This window comes from Chlorocebus sabaeus, chromosome 7 (assembly GCF_047675955.1).
Source record: "Chlorocebus sabaeus isolate Y175 chromosome 7, mChlSab1.0.hap1, whole genome shotgun sequence".
Classification (NCBI taxonomy): Eukaryota; Metazoa; Chordata; class Mammalia; order Primates; family Cercopithecidae; genus Chlorocebus; species Chlorocebus sabaeus.
The window spans coordinates 53,391,437-53,415,717 of NC_132910.1; the positions used below are offsets into that span (position 1 = coordinate 53,391,437).

Here is a 24,281-nt window from a genome sequence, read left to right on the forward strand (position 1 = left end):
AACAATAATTGTGCTAAAATCAAACTCTAATATTAATCTAATACTAATTTCCAGATAGCTTAATATAAATGTAAGGCTACTTGGTTTTTACATTTATGATGTCTTTTCATGATCAGAGAATAAAATCATCTTACAAAACCTCATAAATGTGAACTTTATAAAATATTTGGAAATAAAAAGATGCTCAATCTTGTTATGAATTTGGAAATGGCAAAAATATTTTAAATTAAAGATCATGTCAAACACATTTTGAACATTTATTCCTTTTTAAATATAGTGATTATGCAGTCTATTTACAAAGCATTTACAGACTTCTGTTTGTGTGGAAAGCGTGTGTATGGATTTCCTTGCACAGCTTAGACTGAAGTTGGATTACAAGAAGGAAAAACTCCATACTAAACATTTATAAACATTTCAGACACTGCTTTCTGTCATGGATAAGCATATGTAGAAATGAGAAAAATGAGAAAAACTCTCTCTTTCCTTTTCTTTCTTTCTTGTCTCAATGCCCCCTACTTCATTATGTCACATTCTTAAGTGGTTTAATGAATACAATTTTCTAACTAATTAGTTTCAGAATTTAAATTTAGTTAGACTAAAGTCACCATAGAAACATCAATATTGCAGATTCAGAAGCACTTAAATACTATTTCCCAAATAGCAGATCAAGATGTCAAATATAATTATTCACATTACTTAAAAATTTTTGCTCAGTATACCTACTGGCTAGGACAGTATAAAGAATAAAACATGTCAAAGTTCAAATTAATTATAAGAAAAGTAGAAAATGAATATGTCATGCTTTCCAAGATATACCAAGACATAATATTGTCTCCATGGTTAAACAACAAATCTGTAATAAATAGATAAATAAACCACTATTTACCAACTATCATAATTAAACTTATTTAAGTATTTGTTTCAACTGTTATATTCTGTAAATTGATGAGAAATTTTCTCCCAAAACGCTGACTGCTTTGTATCAATATTCAAGATGGTTACCTGAACCTGTTTGGGAGTATGGATGGAAAATGCCTCACCAGAAATAGGCCAGAGCCTTATTTTCTCTGCTTCATGTCACTGTATTTTGAAATGTTTTGAACCCTACTAAGAACAACTAGTAAGAACTACGTTTTACATCATGACTCAGTACAAGTGCACAGATATATAAGGAAAACAAAAGTTTTACAAGTAATATTTAGACTAATCGTTTTAGCCCCAACAGTGAAGAGCCCGTTTTTACAAGAAAAAGCTGAACAACTACAAATCGACCACGTTTCTTGAACCCATTAGAGAACTAAAGTTGGAAGGTGTTAGTTGCAGGTGTTAGTTTCTCACCATCATAAGGGTCACAGCTGTCACTCCTATAATAAAAGACAGATTAACAAGAGAAAAGCGTAACAAATTTATTTTATCAAAGATTTGTAGGAGCCTTCAGAAATGAAGACCCAAGGACCCAGGGGAAGCTGTCTATTTTTATGGTTAGGTTCAACGAAGAATAAACAGCCATGTAGAACAGTGATTGAACAAAAGAGTATGAACTAGTGGTAACAAGCTTGAGGGGAGGAGGACCCAGTAAGACCTGTCTGTTCGGATTTTTGCTGGCTTCTCTATGTGACATTCTTTCCTCCCATGTATGGAGCAGGCTTTCTCTGAAATGAGGATCTTTAAGGGAGAAGAGAGAAAGGAGACCTTTTTTGGTTTTGTGGTTTTCTTTGGTAAAGAGGAGTTCTAGTTTCTATGATCTGCCTTGGGGAAGAGGAATTCTTGCTTCTATGACTGGATCAGGGGCAGGAAGAAGGGTGGGAGACATGAAGATGGAAGGTCAGAAGGACCTTGCTTCTGAGGCCCTTTTGTCTTCTTTAGTTCAAAGTATGCAGCACACCAAGATGTCATACTTTGGGGTATTGTCTTCTGAGCTCTGACAAGGGCAATCCACTATTCCAAAAGCTGGAGAAAACAATGAATTAAGAGAGTATCACTTGAAATCTACTTACCTAGAGCAGAAGCCACTGGAGCCACAAACTAGTAGGAGCACTTAAGTGTTAATTTTGACGGAAGTCTGAAAGCTGAGAATGGATTAGTTTGAGAGTGAGAAACTCCTGGAGGCAGTAGTTTTAGGAGGTCCCCACACTTTTGTAGGATTTACCTCCATGAATCCCACCAGGTTTGTACAATGAATATCTGAGAAAGATACCATGGAACCCTGGTGGGGTCAGAGGAAGAATAATCATGGTGAAATACTTCCAGCACGTTCCCCATAGCACAGGCCTACTCTCCAGAAGAAAACACTTTACCAGAGCCTCATTCCAGCTGGGAAAGGACATCATTACACTGTGGCTCCCTCTGGCCTTCCTGTCTCACTTAAGGGGGATTAGGGTAAGCTATGCCACAGCAAAAACACTTGTAAAGTCACAGCGAAGAGTCATTAAAAGACTAAGACTTAATCATAAGAATATAGAATGCTTTCCTTCCCTACCACCTTATGGTTACCACAGCAGGATTCCAGCATAATGACAGTGGATTACTGTTTAAAAAACGCAACCAACCAGCCGAAAAATCCCAGCAAGATCCAGACTCTCTCTAGGTAAAGTACTTAGAAAAGTACATAATCAAAAAGAGAGACAGAAACAAAAATGGTAGAGAATTTAAAGCCGCTAGCACCGATAGCTACAACAAACATTAAATACAGTCCAACTCCTAAACAGATTCCTATAAATTCTTTCACTACAGGACTATTTACCTTATATCTAGTCATAAACCAAAACCAAACATTGCAAAGCATTCCTAAAGCAAGATAAACACAATTTAAAGAGACAAAGCATGCATTAGACTAGAATTAGATACGACACAGGTGATGAAATTTTCAGAGAGGGATTTTAAAAGTGATTAAGAGATGAAAGGATCTTATGGAAAATGTAGACAACATGAAAGAACATATTGATTATGTAAACCGAGATAAATTTTGAGAATCAACAGGAAATGCTAAAAATCAGAACCACTGTATCAGAAATTAAAAAGTAACTTTAATAGGTTCATTAGTAGACTTGACAAAGGTCAGAAAAGAATCGTTGAACCTGGAGACAGGTCAATGAAAACTTCCCAAGCATAAACGGTAAAGAGAAAAAAGTTTTTGTTTGTTTCTTTGTTTTTTAAAGAAAGGACAAAACATCTAAGAAATGTGAGACAATTTCGAAAGGTCTAACATACATGTAATTGGAATACAAGAAGAATGAGAAAATGAAGAACAATAAATGTTTACATATTAATGGCAGCGATCAAAACACAGATATAGGAAGCTCAAGTAACATAAAGAAAGATAAATATAAAATATTGACACCTATTCATATTACATTTGAACTGTAGAAAACTGAAAACAAAAGAGAAAATCTTGTCAGAAGTCAGAGAAAACAAATAACTTACCTGTAGAGAAATGCGTGTAAGAATTATGTTGAATTTCTCTTCAGAGACCACACAAGCAAGAAAATAGTGAAGTAAAATATTTTAAGTATTGTGAAAAAAAGGAACCCACCAATCTAATATTCTGTATTCAGTGAAATTATCCTGAATATGGAATGAAGGAGAAATAAGGACTTTTTCAGACAGAAAAATGAAGGAGTTCATTACCAGCAGACCTACCCTGCAAGAAACTGTAAAAGAAGTTATTTGTAAAGAAAGGAAATAATATAGGTGAGAAACTTAGATCTACAAGACTAAAGAGCATCAGAGAATAAATGAATGAAGGTAAAAACAAAATCCTTCATTGTCCTTATTTTTAATTGATCTAAAAGATAAATGTGTGTCTGAAGTAAACACTATCAATGTGTTGCGTGATTACAGCATATGGATAAGTGAAAGTAATGACAGCAATATCATAAGGGACAGGAGGGACTTAAGTTTGTTAAAAATGTATATTTCAGACTCTAGGACAGTTACTAAAATTTTTTTAAAAACTATAAATAGTAGGCTAAGAAGAGAGAAAATGGAATCCTACAAAATTCTCAAATAATTTTGAGAGAGAGCAGAAAAGGTTGGGGTAGAGAGGGAGAACAAAGAAAAATGTAGGGAAAAAAAATTACAAGTATGGTAGATATAACCCAACCACATTACTGAAGCCAAGTAATCACTACTTAAGTTTAGTGAATAGTCTAAGAACGTCAGTTAAAAGACAGAGATTGCCAGAATGTATAACAAACAAGACCCGATAATATGTTGTCTATAAGAAACTCAATTTAAATATTAAGACATGGGTAAATCAAAAGTGAAAAGTGAAAGGGTTGGAGCAAGGTAGGTTGGAGGTTGGTGCAAAAGTAATTGCAGTTTTGCAAATGGCATTGAAAGTAATGTAATGAAATTGGAATACAAGAAGAATGAGAAAATGAAGCAGAGATCAAAACACAGATACACCAACCTAATACCGTGATAACACTAATCAAAGTAGATCTAGAAAGTTGTACTAATTTCAGACAAAGAAGACTTTAGAAAAAGAAAAATTATCATGAATAAACAGAAGCATTATATAATGATAAAGACATATTCTCCAAGAAAACAGAAAACTCTTAAACATGTATGCACTTAACAACAGTGTCAAAATATGTAAAGCAAAAGCTGCTAGAATTGAAAAGAGCAATAGACACTGTTATATAAGATTTGAACACTGTCTTTCAGTAATTAATAGACTCAGCAGACAGAATATCAAGAAGTATATAAATGAACTGAACACTATTGTTAATCAACTTGATTTAATTGACATTTATAGAATACTCCATCCAACAACAGTAGAATGCACGTTTTTCTGAAACTCATTTGGAACATTCACCAAGATAAGCCATCTGCTGCATCTTTAAAAAATAAACTCTATTCAATATAAAAGAATAGAAATCATGCAAAGTGTGTTGTCAGACCACAATAGAATTGAAATAGAAATCAGCAGCAGAAAGATAGTTGAAAATCCCCCAAATTCAGAGATTGAGTAACACACTTCTAAGGTGAAATTCAAATAATTTGAAATAAATTAAAATGCAACTTAACAAAGTTTGTGGAATGCAGATAAAAAGTATGGACAGGGAAATTTTTATCATTAAAACCATATAATAGAAAAGAAGAAACATATATAATTAATAACCATGCTTCCACTTAAGAAACTATTGAAAGATGAGCAATTTAAGTGTAAAGCAAGCAGAATAACATAAATCATAAAAATTAGAGCAGGAAACAATGAAATGGAAAATAAGAGAGAAATTCAACAAAATCCAAAGCTGGTTCTTTGAAAGGATCAACCAAATTGATACACTTTTAGCCTGGCTAACCAAAAAAGAAAGAGAGAAGACACAAATTACTAATATCAAGAATAAGATAGGGGTAATTACTACTGACCCAGGTACATTAAAAGGATAATAGTGAGTGTGGATACAAATTTGATAATTTAGACAAATGGACAAATTTCTTGAAAGACATAAACCACCAAAAGTCACACAAGGAGAAATGGATAATCTGAAGAGGTCTATGTCTCTAAAAAATTGAATCATTAATTATTGGTCTTCCATAAAAAACAGCAGCAGTGCCAGATATTTTCAGTTGGCAACAATGTAGAGATAAACAAAAATTATTTTAAAGTACAATTATGCGGATAGGTGGTGAAATCTTAAGATGTTCTTTTACTAAGTAGCATCTTTCCCTTTTGACACATGGAAACATCTTAACCTGATGTTTTTATTTGAGAAAATGTCTTCTAATTTTGCCATCTCCCCTTTCCTTTCAGCTCAATAACTTGCCACACCTATAATTAATTTATTTTCTAGAAACCACACCCTCCTAATGGTAACCATAGGTTTGTCACTGACAGGGACTGTTTTGTACTAAAGCAATTTGAGTTACTAAAATCTCAGCTTATGTCAAAACTTATAATAAATATATGTGAAACCATTAAACTGTAAATACTAACTAATTTTTTCAAAGAACGTAGAGAGTACTCTTCTGGTACTTATAGTACTGTGAGAAAAAAATTTAATGCAGCAGGAAGATAACCAATTAAAAGTTGAAAGGAATGCATAATGTATCCACAAAGATTTAGAATCTCTTTATTAAGAAACTATGCTCTGGATAATGTAAATTATAACTTTATATTTCATTAGAAGAGCATGAAAAATACTTCAGGATATGCCAAATATTATGCTCAACCTGCTTAAGAAAATAACGATTGATAATATATTTTTATAAATATCGTAATTCAGGGAAACAATTTTAACATATTTTAAATTGATATTAATTTTTAGGCATGACCCAGGTTTTGAAGCCACCTATATTTATTTAATGATGATATTAGAATCCAAATAGAGCCATGTTTATTTCATTTTCATGGAAACAGTAGTGGGTTCATTTAATGTTTACTGTATGGGAAAAGTCTAAAATGGGATCATAAAGGAACACAGCTTCTCAGGCAATAGACATACGCAGACAAAAGAGCTCTGAAATTAATAGATTTGTGAAATATCCACTTTTATAGAATTAGTGAAATATTTTAACTACTCAGAAATACCTTTGGATTATAGTTCTCACAAATTACTTCAATTTGTACCTCATCAAGGACAGACCACTTAAGTATAGAGAAGGGGAAGGCTGACAAAGACATTTGAATGTAACAGAATTTGAGATTTGAAATGATGGGAGCAAGGAGTTCCATTTTTCCCTTCCATTCTGTGCCTGTTTTCCTCTTCACGGCTGACTCAGTAATATCCTTGCTTGGTTTGGAGATCTTGACCTGTATTTGTGTGCACTTACAGGGTTAGGTGTTGCTTGACTACTTTCGTCCAGACAGTAAACAGCATTTAATTTTACTCTCTTCTATTTGAGTCCTTACATTGATTGGTTTTTATTTTTACTGAGAAGCTGTAAAATACAGTCATCATAGTGAACCAAAATTAAAGTAAAATAATGTTCAAGCAGTGCAGGGTACTGCTCATGTAAAGGTCAGTTCAATAATATATTACTGAGGAGGCCTCCCAACCAGATGAATCTATAAGGCATTCTCTGTGACATATAGTTGGTACCAGTAATTAGATATTGATTTAATAACTGCCATTTAACAAATATGAGAATGTATACAGCAAACACCACACTTTAAAAGGCATCTCCTTGGAGGATTACTCTAAAATTGACATCATTATCAGTAGATGCACTGGTAAAATTTTGAGTTAACTAAGGACTCAATATATAAGAATAAATCAGTTCAGTTTCATGTTAGATTTAAAAAATATAGAATATTTATCTACTCTGTATCAAAAAACTACCAAGCAAATCTCACCATATACCTCTCATGATTCATTACCTGATTTTCTTTCAAAAGGTTGACTCTCCATGGTAAAACTCCAAATCTCTTTTGTGATAAACAAAATTAATATCTTCTTTCAAAATAATTTTTATGACTTATCATAACATTTACATTGAAATTTATCTTTATTAAATCTACTGAAATTGATTTCATTTGACTCCAGTAACTCTAGAACCCCCTTTACCATATGCATACTGCTTTAGCTGATGAGATGTGCTTTAAAACTTTCATTTTTGTTTGTTGTAGTTTCCCTTACATTCTCTATTGGATGAATGCTTCTTTGGGAAGAGAGAGCTCCTATTTTTCTACATATATCATTATAATACAGGCAAGGCATCTAGTCAAGAATTATGAGAGGAAGAAATTTCAGCTCCTTGACCTAGTTAAGCTTAAGATTGCTTTCATTGCATTTAAATTTCCTTCAGCAATATTATAAGAACTCCTTTAACAGCTTCATGAGATAAAGTGAAATTAATACTTAAACCTTAAAAACTTTTAAATATTCAAAGCTCTTGTATTTAATGACTTATTCCTAACCCTAGATATTTGAGTGACAGTTTTCTGGGAGAACTTGGGAAGTATCTCAATGACAGACTAAAAGCTCTTAAAATTTGTTCCATAAATGAATTTAAAGAATTACATTTTGTTTACTTTTCTTACACTAAAACATAATAACTTTTTATTGATTGTCTTTTGATATTCTTTCATAGACAGTCCTAAATTCTTATATAACTTTAATGCTGCTCATATATTACAGCACAGTTCACAATGTAGTGTATCATTCATTTTGAACAATTTGTTCTCAAAAAGGCTTTAGATGAATGTATGATGTAAATACTACTTTAGTATCTGGGCATTAAACCTTGCCTTTCCCAGGGTTTTTCATTGTAGTCAACTGAATACGAGTTGTATAGTTTAAATCGGCTCTACTCTTTCAAATTACAATTTTGATAAACTTGCCTGTAATTAAATTGTTTTCATAAGATAAATAATAAATACCTAACTTTTGATAAATGGCTATACTTTTCCAAATTCTAAAGAATTTTGCCAAGATTATAGAATGTTACGAAGAAAAGTTATATTAGTAAGTAAGTGGGGACAAATAATTTAGTGCTTTACTTTTATTGTTATTTTAACATACATTTTGTATTTTAAGTTTTTTTAAGCAATTAAGTCTAAAATTGTACATTTCATTTTGTGGTTTCCAACTACCAAGAATTTTAAAAACGATTTTAAGTGCTAGAGATTAGTAAAAGTGTTGTGAATTTTTAAAGACTTCTTTTATATTCTCTAAAAGATGTAATAGTATGAATATGCATTAAATACTCTGCCCCTAATTCTTGTTTATTATTTTCATAAGAGTTTCCTGCTGGTTCAGTCCATGTCAATGTCTACTGTGATGGAATCATTAAAGCCACAACCAAAATTAAGTACTACCCAACAGCAAAGGCAAAGGAATGCCTATTCAGAATGGCAGATTCAGGAGACAGTTTGTGCCAGGTAAGTTGATCTTTCCATGAAGTTAATCATAATGTAAGCTGAAGAGTTAATGAAGGATAAGAGGATTCATGCTTTGATATAAGTTTGAGTGTTGATTGAATAAGAGTGAATTACTACCAGTCAATAGGAAGGGAAGAAGCAACCTCTGTTGTGCCAAAATGTGGACAAATTACTTTGCCTAGGTCAAAAAAAATCCAGATAATGTCAATGGAAAACAGCTTATTCATTACAAGGTAGCCATTGTGATAGGCTCATTTTAAAGCTATTACAAGCAGATGGAGAGAGCAATTAGAACCCCTAAGAAATGAATTCCTTCTTTATTCAGACCTGCATAACATAAAGTAAAATGAAAGTCAAATCATCTGTCTCATGCTTTGAGATTAAGGAGTTAGACAAACCAAAATATCACCAAAAAGGGAACATGTGGTGTCAACCTAGAAATTGTTACTTTCATGTGGACACTTCTAAGCTCAGTGTATGTTTTCCTTAGTTTCATTTATTATTGTTATCTGTTTGTGAAAATTATTTTTTGTTTGTGATGTTTATTAGGAATATGTGCTTATTCCATCAAATTTTCAGAGTGAAATAAAGGCCATTTCTAACGACTTGATAATTAGAATTTTAACTTTGCTTAATTGCCTCAGTTTTTCGTGTGGGTGAGAGGGAGAAGGGGGTAGAGAAAGGAAGTCTAAGTATCTTCAAATTTACCACAAAATTTACCATAAAAATTTATAGGGTTTTTAACAAAACTATCAATGATAATGTAGCTGACAAGTTGTCATGAAGCTTTATGTGTTTAAACTAGATTAGAATTGGAGGATTTGTTATTATTTCATGTGACACATTTTTCTATTAGAGTTTTATTTTTGTATTATATGAACAACATATTTTAGAACAAAGGAAAAGGTAAACATGTCTTAGAAAAGGACAGGGAGTGAAATAACATTTGTCAAACTGGAGAGTCTGAGGACATTTGACGAAATGTCTATATTGTAATTCCAAAGCAAGTACAAAAGTAATAGCTTGAAAAACAGACTTTCATTTTCTTGTGACAAGTCCACCTTATCCTCTACTTAAAAATTATGTTCATAACAAAAAAAGATTAATAAAGGTAATATATTGCATTGTGACTATTCAGTCAGTGTAGAAGTAAAGTAGTCCCCAAACATATTTTCTGTTGGTCTTTCTGTTCTGGGTGGGGATCTTTGAATATAGTAAAAAATAAACATAATTTATGACTTCTGGACAATTTTCAGGATGCTATAAATATGCAACTCATGATTTCTTTCACAGCTTGAAGTGGAAAAAAAAGTGAGTTTGCTAGTTTTTAGATAAGTAGGAAAATGCTGTTTCTTTTTTACCCTCTGTATTGGAAATGAGGGGAAAGAAAGAGTCACAGCTTTTCTCAAGGATTTTTCTCTAGCACCAAGCTCTGGTGGCCTGTAGAAGGGAGGATGTTGGGCAGGCACAGCATGATTCAGGTTTTACCATCAGGGGAGAGCCATTTCAAGTCAGAGGTCTGAGTAATGACAGACAGAATTACTCTAACTTGGTGGCAGCAAACCATGGCATGGCAAGGAGAGACAATAAGAGACTGTTTAATTTATGTAATTTAAGGGAGGTTTAGAGGTTTTGCAACTGTCATGAGGGCACCTAGAAGTATTGTGGAATTGGATAAAACAAAATCTGAGACTGGGATCTCAGACCAGATCAAGCTGTACTGTAACAGCCTGGATAGAAGGAAAGGCTGCACTTCAGTGAGTCTCCCAAGCATCTTGGACTAAGTGTGACATGGGATTTGTCTAAATCTTCTGGTATCTGGACCACACAGGGTATCTGTGAACGCACTGAGGAGGTGAAAAGCACTTTCTACCCTTGAAGAAGCAACTGCAGAGGCATTGCCACAGTGTATTTTAGGTTTGTTTGACCTCGAAGGATTTGTCCCAGCCCACACTGTGCTTCTCCTTCAGGGCATTTGGTTTTCCTTTCTATATTTGCCTTTGCTCCCACATAGATTATGTATTTAACGAATTTTGTGGTCGGGCATGGTAACTCATGCCTGTAATCTCTGTACTTTGGGAGTTCAAGGCAGGTGGGTCACTTGAGGCCAGGAGTTCAAGACCAGCATGGCTGACAATGGCAAAACTCTATCTCTACTAAAAATACAAAAATTAGCCAAGCATGGTGATGTATGCCTGTAATCCCATCTACTCAGGTGACTGAGGCAAAATAACCACTTGAACCCAGGAGGCAGAGGTTGCGATGAGCTGAGATCACACCACAGCACTCCAGCCTGGGTGACAGAATAAGTCTCTGTCTCAAAAAATAAAGACCAAAAAAAAAGGAAAGTAAAAAACAAAACAAAACAAAACAAAACAGCATTTTGTGGAAAGCTGTACATTTCTTTTCCAGATTAAACATTGTTTCTTTCGTTGGCTACTCTGCCATTTTATTAACAAAATGTGAATATTTTGCCCATGGTTCACTTTGAACATCTGTATTGAAAACACAATGTACATTGTAATTTTATTTAGCATAGTTACTCTTTATAAGTCGGAATATATGCCAGAAGATTTGAATTTTTAAAATAACCTACCTACTTAGCTGAAATGGTATATTGTAAGAACTTTCCTGAGTTCTTTAGTAAATTTTAATGGCAGATGTGATTTCAGTAATCCTAAAACTTAGCAATAAGATCTTTCTCATGAACATTTAAAAGCTATTGGGCATGTAATAACATGAACATTGTGTGAATTTGAGGAAAGAATTACTAATGAGAAAACTGCGGGGTTTATGTTTTAGCAATTGTTGAGTTTGTAATAAGAGACTTTGTATTATCATTTAAAAGAAACCATGCATATAGCCAAATGAGCATTCTGTGAATTTGAGAAAAGAAATAATAATGAGAAATCTGGCTTTCTAATTTAATTTTTAATGACGTCTATTAGGTTTTAGAACACCTAACCTGAATAGTTTAATTATCTATCTGCTTCTTTAATCATTTCTTCTTTGTTGGATAAATACTAAATCCCAGAACACAGCCTCATAAAGGTGAAATTTCCAGAGCATCACTTAAACAGTAAATATAAGAGGGATTCAAATGAAAGAAATCCAAAGCCCAGTTTGGGATGATAATTAGAATTGAAGTGCTAGTGTTAGAAATACTAGTAACTCCTGTTGAACTAAGGTAATTAAAACCTTTGAGACTTTCATCCTATTTACAAAAATGTCTTGGGGAAATAATAAAGTTAACTTTGTAACTAGGTAACAACATAAAAGCAAAATAACATCGAAAGGCTAAAAGAACACACTAATTATTAATTTAAGTAGTAGGATCCTTTACAGTAAAATATTTTTTTTTAAATTATACTTTAAGTTCTAGAGTACATGTGCACAACGTGCAGGATTGTTACATAGGTATACATGTGCCATGTTGGTGTGCTGCACCCATTAACTGATCATTTATACTAAGCATATCTCCTAATGCTATCCCTCCCCCCTACCACCTCCCCACAATAGGACCTGGTGTGTGATGTTCCCCTTCCTGTGTCCAAGTGATCTCATTGTTCAGTTCCCACCTATGAGTGAGAACATGTGGTGTTTGGTTTTCTGTTCTTGTGATAGTTTGCTGAGAATGGTGGTTTCCAGCTGCATCCATGTCCCTACAAAGGACACAAACTCATCCTTTTTTATGGCTGCATAGTATTCCATGGTGTATATGTGCCGTATTTTCTTAATCCAATTTGTCACTGATGGACATTTGGGTTGATTCCAAGTCTTTGCTATTGTGAATAATGCCGCAATAAATATATGCGTGCACGCGTCTTTACAGCAGTATGACTTATAATCCTTTGGGTATATCCCCAGTAATGGGATGGCTGGGTCAAATGGTATTTCTAGTTCTAGATCCTTGAGGAATCGCCACACGGTTTTCCACAATGGTTGAACTAGTTTACAGTCCCACCAACAGTGTAAAAGTGTTCCTCTTTCTCCACATCCTCTCCGGCACCTGTCATTTTCTGATTTTTTAATGATTGCCATTCTAACTGGTGTGAGATGGTATCTCATTGTGGTTTTGATTTGCATTTCTCTGATGGCAAGTGATGATGAGCATTTTTTCATGTGTCTGTTGGCTATATGAATGTCTTCATTTCAGAAGTGTCTGTTCATGTCCTTTGCCCACTTTTTCATGGGGTTGTTCATTTTTTTCTTGTAAATTTGTTTGAGTTTTTTGTAGGTTCTGGATATTAGCCCTTTGTAACAAGAGGAGACTGCAAAAATTTTCTCCCATTCTGTAGGTTGCCTGTTCACTCTGATGGTAATTTCTTTTGCTGTGCAGAGCTCTTTAGTTTAATTAGATCCCATTTGTCAATTTTGACTTTTGTTGCCATTGCTTTTGGTGTTTTAGACATGAAGTCCTTGCCCATGCCTATGTCCCAAATGGTATTACCTAGGTTTTCTCCTAGGGATTTTATGGTTTTAGATCTAACATTTAAGTCTCTAATCCATCTTGAATTAATTTTCATATAAGGAGTAAGGAAAGGATCCAGTTTCAGTTTTCTACTTATGGCTAGCCAATTTTCCCAACACCATTTATTAAATAGGGAATCCTTTCCCCATTTCTTGTTTTTGTCAGGTTTGTCAAAGATCAGATGGCTGTACATGTGTGATATTATTTCTGAGGGCTCTGCTCTGTTCCATTGGTCTATATCTTTGTTTTGTTACCAGTACCATGCTGTTTTGGTTACTGTAGCCATGTAGTATAGTTTGAAGTCAGGTAGTGTGATGCCTCCAGCTTTGTTCTTTTGGCTTAGGATTATCTTGGCAAAGCGGGCTCTTTTACAGTTCCATATGAACCTTAAAGCAGTTTTTTCCAATTCTGTGAAGAAAGTCATTGGTAGCTTACTGGGGATGGCATTGAATCTATAAATTACCTTGGGCAGTATGGCCATTTTCACAATATTGATTCTTCCTATCCATGAGCATGGTATGTTCTTCCATTTGTTTGTGTCCTCTTTTATTTCACTGAGCAGTGGTTTGTAGTTCTCCTTGAAGAGGTCCTTTACATCCCTTGTAAGTTGGATTCCTAGGTATTTTATTCTCTTTGAAGCGACTGTGAATGGGAGTTCATTCATGGTTTGGCTCTCTGTTTGTCTGTTGTTGGTGTATAAGAATGCTTGTGATTTTTGCACATTGATTTTGTATCCTGAGACTTTGCTGAAGTTGCTTATCAGCTTAAGGAGATTTTGGGCTGAGACGATGGGGTTTCCTAACTATACAATCATGTCATCTGCAAACAGGGACAATTTGACTTCTTCTTTTCCTAACTGAATACCCTTTATTTCTTTTTCTTGCCTGATTGCCCTAGCCAGGACTTCCAACACTATGTTGAATAGGAGTGGTGAGAGAGGGCATCCCTGACTTGTGCCGGTTTTCAAAGAAAATGCTTCCACTTGTTGCCCATTCAGTATGATATTGACTATGGGTTTATCATAAATAGCTCTTATTATTTTGAGATACGTTCCATCAATACCGAATTTATTGAGAGTTTTTAGCATGAACGGCTGTTGCATTTTGTCAAAGACCTTTTCTGCAACTATTGAGATAATCATGTGGTTTTTGCCTTTGGTTCTGTTTATATGCTGGATTACGTTTATTGATTTGTGTATGTTGAACCAGCCTTGCATCCCAGGGATGAAGCCCACTTGGTCATGGTGGATAAGCTTTTTGATGTGCTGCTGGATTCGGTTTGCTAGTATTTTATTGAGGGTTTTTGCATCGATGTTCATCAGGCATATTGGTCTAAAATTCCCTTTTTTGTTGTATCTCTGTCAGGCTTTGGTATCAGGATGATGTTGGCCTCATAAAATGAGTTAGGGAGGATTCCCTCTCTTTCTATTGATTGGAATAGTTTCTGAAGGAATGGTACCAGCTTCTCCTTGTACCTCTGGTAGAATTCGGCTGTGAATTCATCTTTTCCTGGATTTTTTTTGGTTGGCAGGCTATTAATTATTGCCTCAATTTCAGAGCCTGCTATTGGCCTATTCAGGGATTCAACTTCTTCCTAGTTTAGTCTTGGGAGAGTGTATGTGTCCTGGAATTTATTCATTTCTTCTAGGTTTTCTAGTTTATTTGCATACAGGTGTTTTAAGTATTCTCTGATGGTAGTTTGTATTTCTGTGGGGTTGGTGGTGATATCCCCTTTATCATTTTTTATTGCGTCTATTTGATTCTTCTCTCTTTTCTTCTTTATTCGTCATGCTAGTGGTCTATCAAATTTGTTGATCTTTTCAAAAAACCAACTCCTGGATTCATTGATTTTTTTGGAGAGTTTTTTTTTTGTGTCTCTATCTCCTTCAGTTCTGCTGTGATCTTAGTTATTTCTTGCCTTCTGCTAGCTTTTGAGTGTGTTTGCTCTTGCTTCTCTAGTTCTTTTAATTGTGATGTTAGGGTGTCAATTTTAGATCTTTCCTGATTTCTCTTGTGGGCATTTAGTGCTATAAATTTCTGTCTACACACTGCTTTAAATGTGTCCCAGAGATTCTGGTATGTTGTATGTTTGTTCTCATTGGTTTCAAAGAACATCTTTCTTTCTGCCTTCATTTTGTTATGTACCCAGTATTCATTCAGGAGCAGGTTGTTCAATGTCCATGTAGTTGAGTGGTTTTGAGTGAGTTTCTTAGTCCTGAGTTCTAGTTTAATTGCACTGTGGTCTGAGGGACAGTTTGTTATAACTTCTGTTCTTTTATATTTGCTGAGAAGTCATTTACTTCCAACTATGTGGTCAATTTTGCAATAAGTGTGATGTGGTGCTGAGAAGAATGTATATTCTGTTGATTTGGGGGTGGAGAGTTCTGTAGATCTCTATTAGGTCTGCTTGGTGCAGAGCTGAGTTCAATTCCTGGATATCCTTGTTAACTTTCTGTCTCGATCTGTCTAATTTGGACAGTGGGGTGTTAAAAGTCTCTCAATATTATTGTATAGTAGTCTAAGTCTCTTTGTAGGTCTCTAAGGACTTGCTTTATGAATCTGGGGCTTTGTTCATTTCTTTTTACCCTTTTTTCTCTACACTTCTTGCTTCATTTCATTCATTTGATCTTCAATCATTGATACTCTTTCTTCCAGTTGATCGAGTCAGTTACTGAAGCTTGTGCATTTGTCACGTAGTTTTCATGTCATGGTTTCCATCTCTATCACTTCGTTTATGGACTTCTCTGCATTGGTTTTTCTAGTTATCCATTCTTCCATTCTTGTTTCAAGGTTTTTAGTTCCTTTGTGCTGGGTACGGAGTTCTTCCTTTAGCTCTGAGAAGTTTGATCGATTGAAGCCTTGTTCTGTCAACTCGTCAAAGTCATTCTCCGTCCAGCTTTGTTCCGTTGCTAGTAATGAGCTGTGTTCCTTTGGAGGGGGAGATGCGCTCTTATTTTTTGAATTTCCAGTTTTTCTGCACTGCTTTTTCCCCATCTTTGTGGTTTTATCTGCCTTTGGTGTTTGATGATGGTGACATACTGATGGGGTTTTGGTGTGGATGTCCTTTCAGTTTGTTAGTTTTACTTCTAACGGTCAGGACCCTCGGCTGCAGGTCTGTTGGAGTTTGCTTGAGGTCCACTCCAGACTCTGTTTGCCTGGGTATCAGCAGCAGAGGCTGCAGAAGATAGAATATTGCTGAACAGCAAGTGTTGCTGTCTGATTCTTGCTCTGGAAGCTTCGTCTCAGAGGTGTACCCAGCCATGTGACGTGTGAGGTGTCGGTCTACACCTAGTGGGGGATGTCTCCCCATTAGGCTACTCAGGGGTCAGGGACCCGCTTGAGCAGGCGGTCTGTCCATTCTCATATCTCAACCTCTGTGCTGCGAGAACCACTGCTCTCTTCAAATCTGTCAGACAGGGACATTTACATCTTCAGAGATTTCTGCTGCTTTTTGTTTAGCTATGCCCTGTCCCCAGAGATGGAGTCCACAGAGGCAGGCAGGCCTCCTTGAGCTGTGGTAGGCTCCACCCAGTTCAAGCTTCCAGGTGGCTTTGTTTACCTACTTAACCTCAGCAATGGTGGGTGCCCTCCCCCAGACTGGCTGCTGCCTTGCAGTAAGATCTCAGACTGCTGTGCTAGCAATGAGGGAGGCTCTATGGGCGTGGGACCCTCTGGGCCAGGCATGGGATATAATCTCCTGGTGTGTGGTTTCCTAAGACCCTTGGTAAAGCACAGTATTAGGGTGGGAGTTACCACATTTTCCAGGTGTTATGTGTCTCAGTTTCCCTTTCCTAGGAAAAGGAATTCCCTTCCCCCTTGCGCTTCCCAGGTGACATGATGTCTCGCCCTGCTTCAGCTCTCACTGGTCGAGTGCACCCGAGGGCCAGCATCAACTGTCCAACACGCCCCAGTGAGATGAACCCGATACCTCAGTTGAAAATGCAGAAGTCACCCATCTTCTGTGTCGCTCACTCTGGGAGCTGGAAGCTGGAGCTGTTCCTATTTGGCCATCTTGGGTGCACCCCTCAGTAAAAGATTTTTGAAACGATACCAAATAATTCTTGGTTATATTGCTTATTAGTAAAAAGGTATCTTTGTTTTGCATGTATTTATCCTTTTGCATATTTTACTTTACACATATTGAAATATTACTTTCATCTTCATGTCAGGTACACTTCTGTTTTTATTAAATTGCATGTATTATTCAATCTTTGATTTGCTTCCTGCAAATATTTGATACAATGTAAAGCCAGAAGGGTTTCAAATGAGGAAAGGTACACTTACAGAACTCTCATTGTGAGGAATTTCTCCCTGTGCTTCTCTGTTAATAGTTGCCTGAAAGGTTAATTTCTTCATTGAATTAAAGCTTAGATGTTAGCAGTTGTCTCCCTTAGGGAATTCTTCAGGCGATTCTTCCCACTGAGAGATACTGGGAAGTCTCCTGAACGTCAAAGAATGACTTTGACGAGTTGACAGAACAAGGCTTTGGTTGATCAAACACCTCAGAGCTAAAGGAGGAACTACGTACCCAGCACAAAGAAACTAACGACTTTGAAATAAGATTTGACGAATGGCTAACTAGAATACCCAACGTAGAGAAGTCCTTAAAAGAACTGATAGAAATGAAAACCATAACACGAGAACTACGTGACAAATACACAAGCTTCAGTAACCAACTCAATCAACTGGAAGAAAGAGTATCAGCGATTGAAGATCAAATGAATGAAATGAAGTGAGAAGAGTAGAGAAAAAAGAGTAAAAAGGAATGAACAAGCCACCAAGAAATAAGTGATTATGTGAAAAGACCAAATCTACGTCTGATTGGTGTGCCTGAAAGTGACAGCGAAAATGGAACCAAGTTGGAAAACACTTTGCAGGATATCATCCAGGAGAACTTCCCCAACCTAGTAAGTCAGGCCAACATTCAAATTCAGGAAATACAGAGAATGCCACAAAGATACTCCTCGAGAAAAGCAACTCAGAGACACATAATTGTCAGATTCACTAAAGTTGAAATGAAGGAAAAAATGTTAAGGGCAGCCAGAGAGAAAGGTCGGGTTACCCACAAAAGAAAGTCCATCAGACTAACAGCAGATCTCTTGGCAGAAACTCTCCAAGCCAGAAGAGAGTGGCGGCCAATATTCAAGATTCTTCAAGAAAAGAATTTTCAACCCAGAATTTCATATCCAGACAAACTAAGTTTCATAAGTGAAGGAAAAATAAAATCCTTTACAGACAAGCAAATGCTTAGAGATTTTGTCACCACCAGGCCTGCCCTACAAGAGATCCCGAAGGAAGCACTAAACATGGAAAGGAACAACTGGTACCAGCCATTGCAAAAACATGCCAACATGTAAAGTCCATCGAGGCTAGGAAGAAACTGCATCAACTAACGAGCACAATAACCAGGTAATATCACAATGACAGGATCAAGTTCACACATAACAATATTAACCTTAAATGTAAATGGATTAAATGGTCCAATTAAAAGACACAGACTGGCAAACTGGATAAAGAGTCAAGACCCATCAGTTTGCTGTATTCAGGAGACCCATCTCACATGCAGAGACACACGTAGGCTCAAAATAAAGGGATGGAGGAAGATCTACCAAGGAAATGGAAAACAAACAAACAAAAAAAAGCAGGGGTTGCAATCCTAGTCTCTGATAAAACAGACTTTAAACCATCAAAGATCAAAAGAGACAAAGAAGGCCATTACATAATGGTAAAGGGATCAATTCTTCAGGAAGAGTTAACTATCCTAAATATATATGCACCCAATACAGGAGCACCCACCACGAAAGATTCAGAATAGTCAAAGCCACTCTAAGCAAAAGAAATTGGATAAATAACATTACCTGAATTCAAATATACTACAGAGCTATAGTAAATAACAAAAACAGCATGATACTGGCATTAAAACAGGTACATAGACCAAAGCAACAGAATAGAGAACCCATAACAAATCCAAACACCTACAGTGAACTCATTTTTGACAAAGGTGCCAAAAACATACAGTGGGGAAAAGACATTCTGTTCAATGAATAGTGCTGGGAAAATTGCATTTTCATCTGTGGAATAGTGAAACTAGACCCATATGTCTCACCACTTACAAAAATCAAATCAAAATGGATTAGAGACTTAAATCTAAGACCTCATACTCTGAAACTACTGAAAGAAAACATTGGAACAACTCTCCAGGACGTTGGTTTGTGCAAAAATTTCTTGACAAATATCTGACAAGCACAGGCAACCAAAGCAAAAATGGACAAATACAATAATATTGAGTTAAAAAGTTTCTGCACAGCAAAGGAAACAATCAACAAGGTGAAGAGACTACTCACAGCATGGGAGAAAATATTTGCAAACAACCTATCTAACAAGGGATTAATAACCAGGATATATAAGGAGCTCAAACAACTCTGTAGAAAAAAAGATCTAGTAATCCAGTTTTTTTAAAAAAAAAGGGCGAAAAATCTAAATAGACATTTCTCAAAAGAAGATATACAAATGGCAAACAGGCATACAGAAATGTGCTTAACATCATTAATCATTAGAGAAGTACAAATCAAATATCATCTCACCCCAGTTAAAATAGCTTATATCCAAAAGACAGGCAATAACAAATGCTGGTGAGGATGTGAAGAAACCTGTTTGTTGGAAGGGAAATTAGTACAATCACTATGGAGTTTGGAGGTTCCCTAAGAAACTAAAAGTCAAGCCATCATGTGATCCAGTAATCACACTGCTGGGTATATACCTAAAAGAAAGGAAATCAGTATATCAAAGAGATATCTGCACTCCCATGTTTGTTGCAACACTGTTCAAAATAGCCAAAATTTGGAAGAAACCTAAGTGTCCATCAATAAATGAATGGATAAAGAAAATGTTGTACTTATACACAAGGGAGTACTATTCAGCCACAAAATAGAATGAGATCCTCTCATTTGCAACAAAATGGATAGAACTGGAGGACAGTATGCTTAGTGAATTAAATCAAGCACAGAAAGACAAACATCACATGTTCTCATTTATATATGTTGATTTAATATTCAAAACAATTGAACTCTTGGAGCTTCAGGATAGCAGGATGGTTACCAGAGGCTGGAATGGTTAGTGGGGTTTTGGGTGCGGAAGGTGGGGATGGTTAATGGGTCCAAGAAAAATAAAGAAGAATGAATAAGACCTAATATTTGATAACACAACAGAGTGATTATAGTCAATACTAATTTTGTTTTACATTTTAAAGTAACTAAAAAAGTATCATTGGATTGTTTGTAACACAAAGGATAAATGCTTGAGGGGATGGATACCCCATTTTACATGATGTGATTATTACACATTGTCTACCTGTATCAAAACATCTCATGTACCCCATAAATATATATATCTACTATGTACCCACAGATATCAAAGTTTAAAAGTTGAAAAACAAAACAAAAAATAAAAATAGAAAGTGAAATGAAAGTTACCCTCTTAAAATACTGTTTTTTATTTATGAAATTGAATAAATGATCTGATGCTTAAGAAAGTGTTGAACTCTAAGAAGTGTCAGATACTAGAAAAATTAAGAACTTATTCTGTAAGCTTTTCTTCATTTTCTACCTCAGTAATACACCACGTTAATACATTTCTTTACTGACTTTTAACAGCATACAATTCCAGTCCTACCTTTAAGGAAATACTTGCTATTCAGAAAGGCCTGAGATAGTACCACTCTTTCAAAAGACTGCATATTGTTTTTCCTTTCCCTTTAATGGAAAGTGGCTGCATGGCATAGGTGCATTCGTTCTGAATGAGGCAGGAGCAAGAATTAGATTATTAGATTATTAGATTATTATTACAAAATCAGCAGTCACTTACTTCATGGAAGCTCTGTTTCCTTAGGGCTAAAGGAATGTCCTTATGTGTACAATGAAGACGCTAGAATGTATTATCACCAAGATCACTTTCAACTCAAGTATTCCATAATTCTATGCCAGAAAATTCTTAGATTGGGAATTACAACCACTCTCTATTCTGGAAGATTGACTTGCAAATATGTGGGCACTCTGTGTATGCTTTATTTCACTTTTATTTGCATTTCTTCTTAGCTCTCCATCCAAAGAGGAAGCAAATCATTCGAGTTCCATGTATTGTCCATCACTTTTATTACTTGTTCCATATTCCTGATGAAAGGTTTGAGATGACTGGAGAAAGAACAGTCAATAAAATGCAGTTTGGAGATTTAATTCTGGATTCACTTTTTCATATTATGTGTCCCTTATTAGAATGGATCAATAAGAATAAGGCATATCTGTTGAAACTTGTATTTTACTGATAACATAAGTGACATATCTTTTGTGCTGCATTTCCACTTGTAATAATATTCAAGGGAAAATAATTCCAAATTGGGGTAGTTCAGATTTAATGATTATATTCACTTCAGTTACAAATCATTGAACTAGACAGGAACATACCACTTAGTACACTTATACATTTATTAAAAAATAATAAATTGGTTAACTTTAACAGCAGATATACTAGCTGTTGTGATAAGACAATATGTAGTTCTGAGTACAATTACTTAGCCATTAATACCCTTACTATTGATTCTCTACAATTTTTTAAACCTTATAAGCCATCTCAGTCTGTTTTCATAGTTATTGCCCCCATGTTTTAACTTATATTTAGCTACTGTTAAGAATATATTTCACTAACGACTTATTAATTTATAGTTTCTTTTCACTCAGTGGCAATAAATACTCTCTTCACTTTCTATTTATTCCAAACTAAAGCATCTTCATGCTTCTTATGTAGCCCTGTCTCATTGGCTGAGGTTGGCTTTGATCGCCACTGCAGAGGATGACTGTGTACTGATGTGAGTGCTGCTTGTAACCAACCCCATTCAAGGGAAGGCTCTGCTTTTACTACCTGCTTCTCTAGAGGGCTCATTTCTTTAACCAGAAGAAACGTTTTAAAACAATCCAGAAACACAAAGCACAAGTCAAACACAGTTAATAATGTTTCTTTATGACTACTATTCATAATGAGATAATTAGAGAAAATTGGAGGATCTGCTTCTGATAGGAACAAACCTCAAATCATCAATAACTTTTTGGAAATTAGAAGACTGAAAAATTCCTGTGCCAAAAATATGGTTGCTTGTATTTTCTGAAAGTCACCATGCAATCTTGTGGTCCTCTGTACTAATAACAGTTATAGTACAGTATCAATAATAAGATAAAAAATAAAGTAGATATATCATTTGGAAACTCTAAACTCTCTTCGGAATTCTTAAATTATGCTTTTACAGTAAACTAAATCAAGACATAGGAAATAAGTAAAAGCAATATTTGAAAAGGAAAATGTAACTTCTAAGAATGCTTCCCCACTAATTCCCTATAGGTCAGCCATTTAATTTTGTTAACCTTGGTACCTTAGGTAGCAAAACACAAGCAAGTATGCATCAATTATGCTCAAGTCTTTCCTAACAAATGCAATGGACGTTTTTCATGTCAATTTAACTTGAGTTTTCAGCAGCAATTAACACCTTTGACCAAAGTTACTGTCCTGATTCAATTTTTTGTTTTGTTTTGTTTTCTTCGCTTCCATGAGCCATTTTTCCTGGTTTTCCTTTCACTTCCATGGTGCTTCCTTTTCAGTATTCTTTGTAGTTTCTTTATTCTGTGACCTACAAAATAAAGTTCCTAATTGGTCAAGTTTTGATTCTTCCACTCTCTTTATTCCTTGATAAATATTCCCTCTGCATGTTATCTCATTAATTCTTAAGATATATTCCAAATGTGGTTTCCCTTTAAACCCCATTTTTTCAGTGCTCTCTAACTCAGGAAATGCATCATCATCCATCCAGTTTAAAAACCACAAACATAAGAGTCTCCTTAATACCTTCTTACATCCTTACTCTACAAATTCAATCCGCACTAATACATATCAATGTTACTTACTAAATATTGGCCACTTCGCTTTGTATCTTGACAGTTCTAACACTTTAGTCCATCGCTTTTTCTTTTGCCTAAATTATTATAATAGCCTCTTTATTGGTCCTCCACCATAAGTTCTTGCACACCTCCTACAATCTCAAATTCATAGTCTGGGAGTTTTGTTTCTTTGTTTTGTTTTGTTTTGTTTTCTGAGACGGAGTTTCGCTCTTGTCGCTCAGGCTGGAGTGCAGTGGCGCGATCTGGGCTCACTGCAACCTCTGCGCCCTCTCCCCTTCCTGTTCAAGCGATTCTCCTGCCTCAGCCTCTCGAGTAGCTGGGATTACAGGCCCCTGGCTCCACGGCCGGCTAATTTTTGTATTTTTAATAGAGACGGGGTTTCGTCATGTTGGCAGGCTGGTCTGGAACGCCTCATCTCAGGTGATCCACCGGCCTCGGCTTCCCATGATTACAGGCGTGAGCTACCGCTCCGTCCTGGGAGGTTCTTTTAAAAAGGAGGTTCTCAGCATATAATTCTGCTCCAACATTTCAATGGATTCCAATTTGGGGGTGAATTAAAATATTTGACATGAGCCATGTAGCCCTGCAGAGACTGTCCCTTCTCCTCCTCTCCAGTTTAATCTCACTTTTCTACCTCTCCCTGTGCATTCCAGGCACACTGTCTACTTAGCTCCTGGACCATGCCGCGCAGTCTACTACAGGGAACTTTGCATGTGTTCCTCTATCTAACTGAAGCACTTTTCCAGTTCCCCCTTTATTCTCACTATTTTCACCTAGTTAATTCTAATTGCTCCTCTAAATTCTTTATTCTAGTATCTCTTCCTCAGTGAATCCTTCCCTCCTCTTACACAACTCCCTGTATATCTCTTTGTAAAACTGATCCACATTCTAATTTGACATCTATGTGTGTGACATTTCTCAAATTAATGCCTGCCTTTCATTACCTTGGTCAGTAAGGGCAAAGATACTATCTACAGTTGTGCATTGGCTAACAATGGGAACATGTTCTGAGAAATGCATTGTTAAGCAATTTCATCATT

The 24,281-nt window shown here is 35.7% G+C and overlaps 1 protein-coding gene across 1 annotated transcript in view; it reads left to right on the forward strand.

Annotated features, from left to right (window-relative positions):
• BANK1 (B cell scaffold protein with ankyrin repeats 1) overlaps positions 1–24,281 on the forward strand; it is a 312,609-nt gene that overhangs the window by 74,615 nt on the left and 213,713 nt on the right. Inside the window, exon 5 of the mRNA XM_007999400.3 lies at positions 8,691–8,830. Coding sequence (XP_007997591.3) covers positions 8,691–8,830 — 140 coding nt within the window. The remainder of the gene's footprint in view (positions 1–8,690; positions 8,831–24,281) is intronic.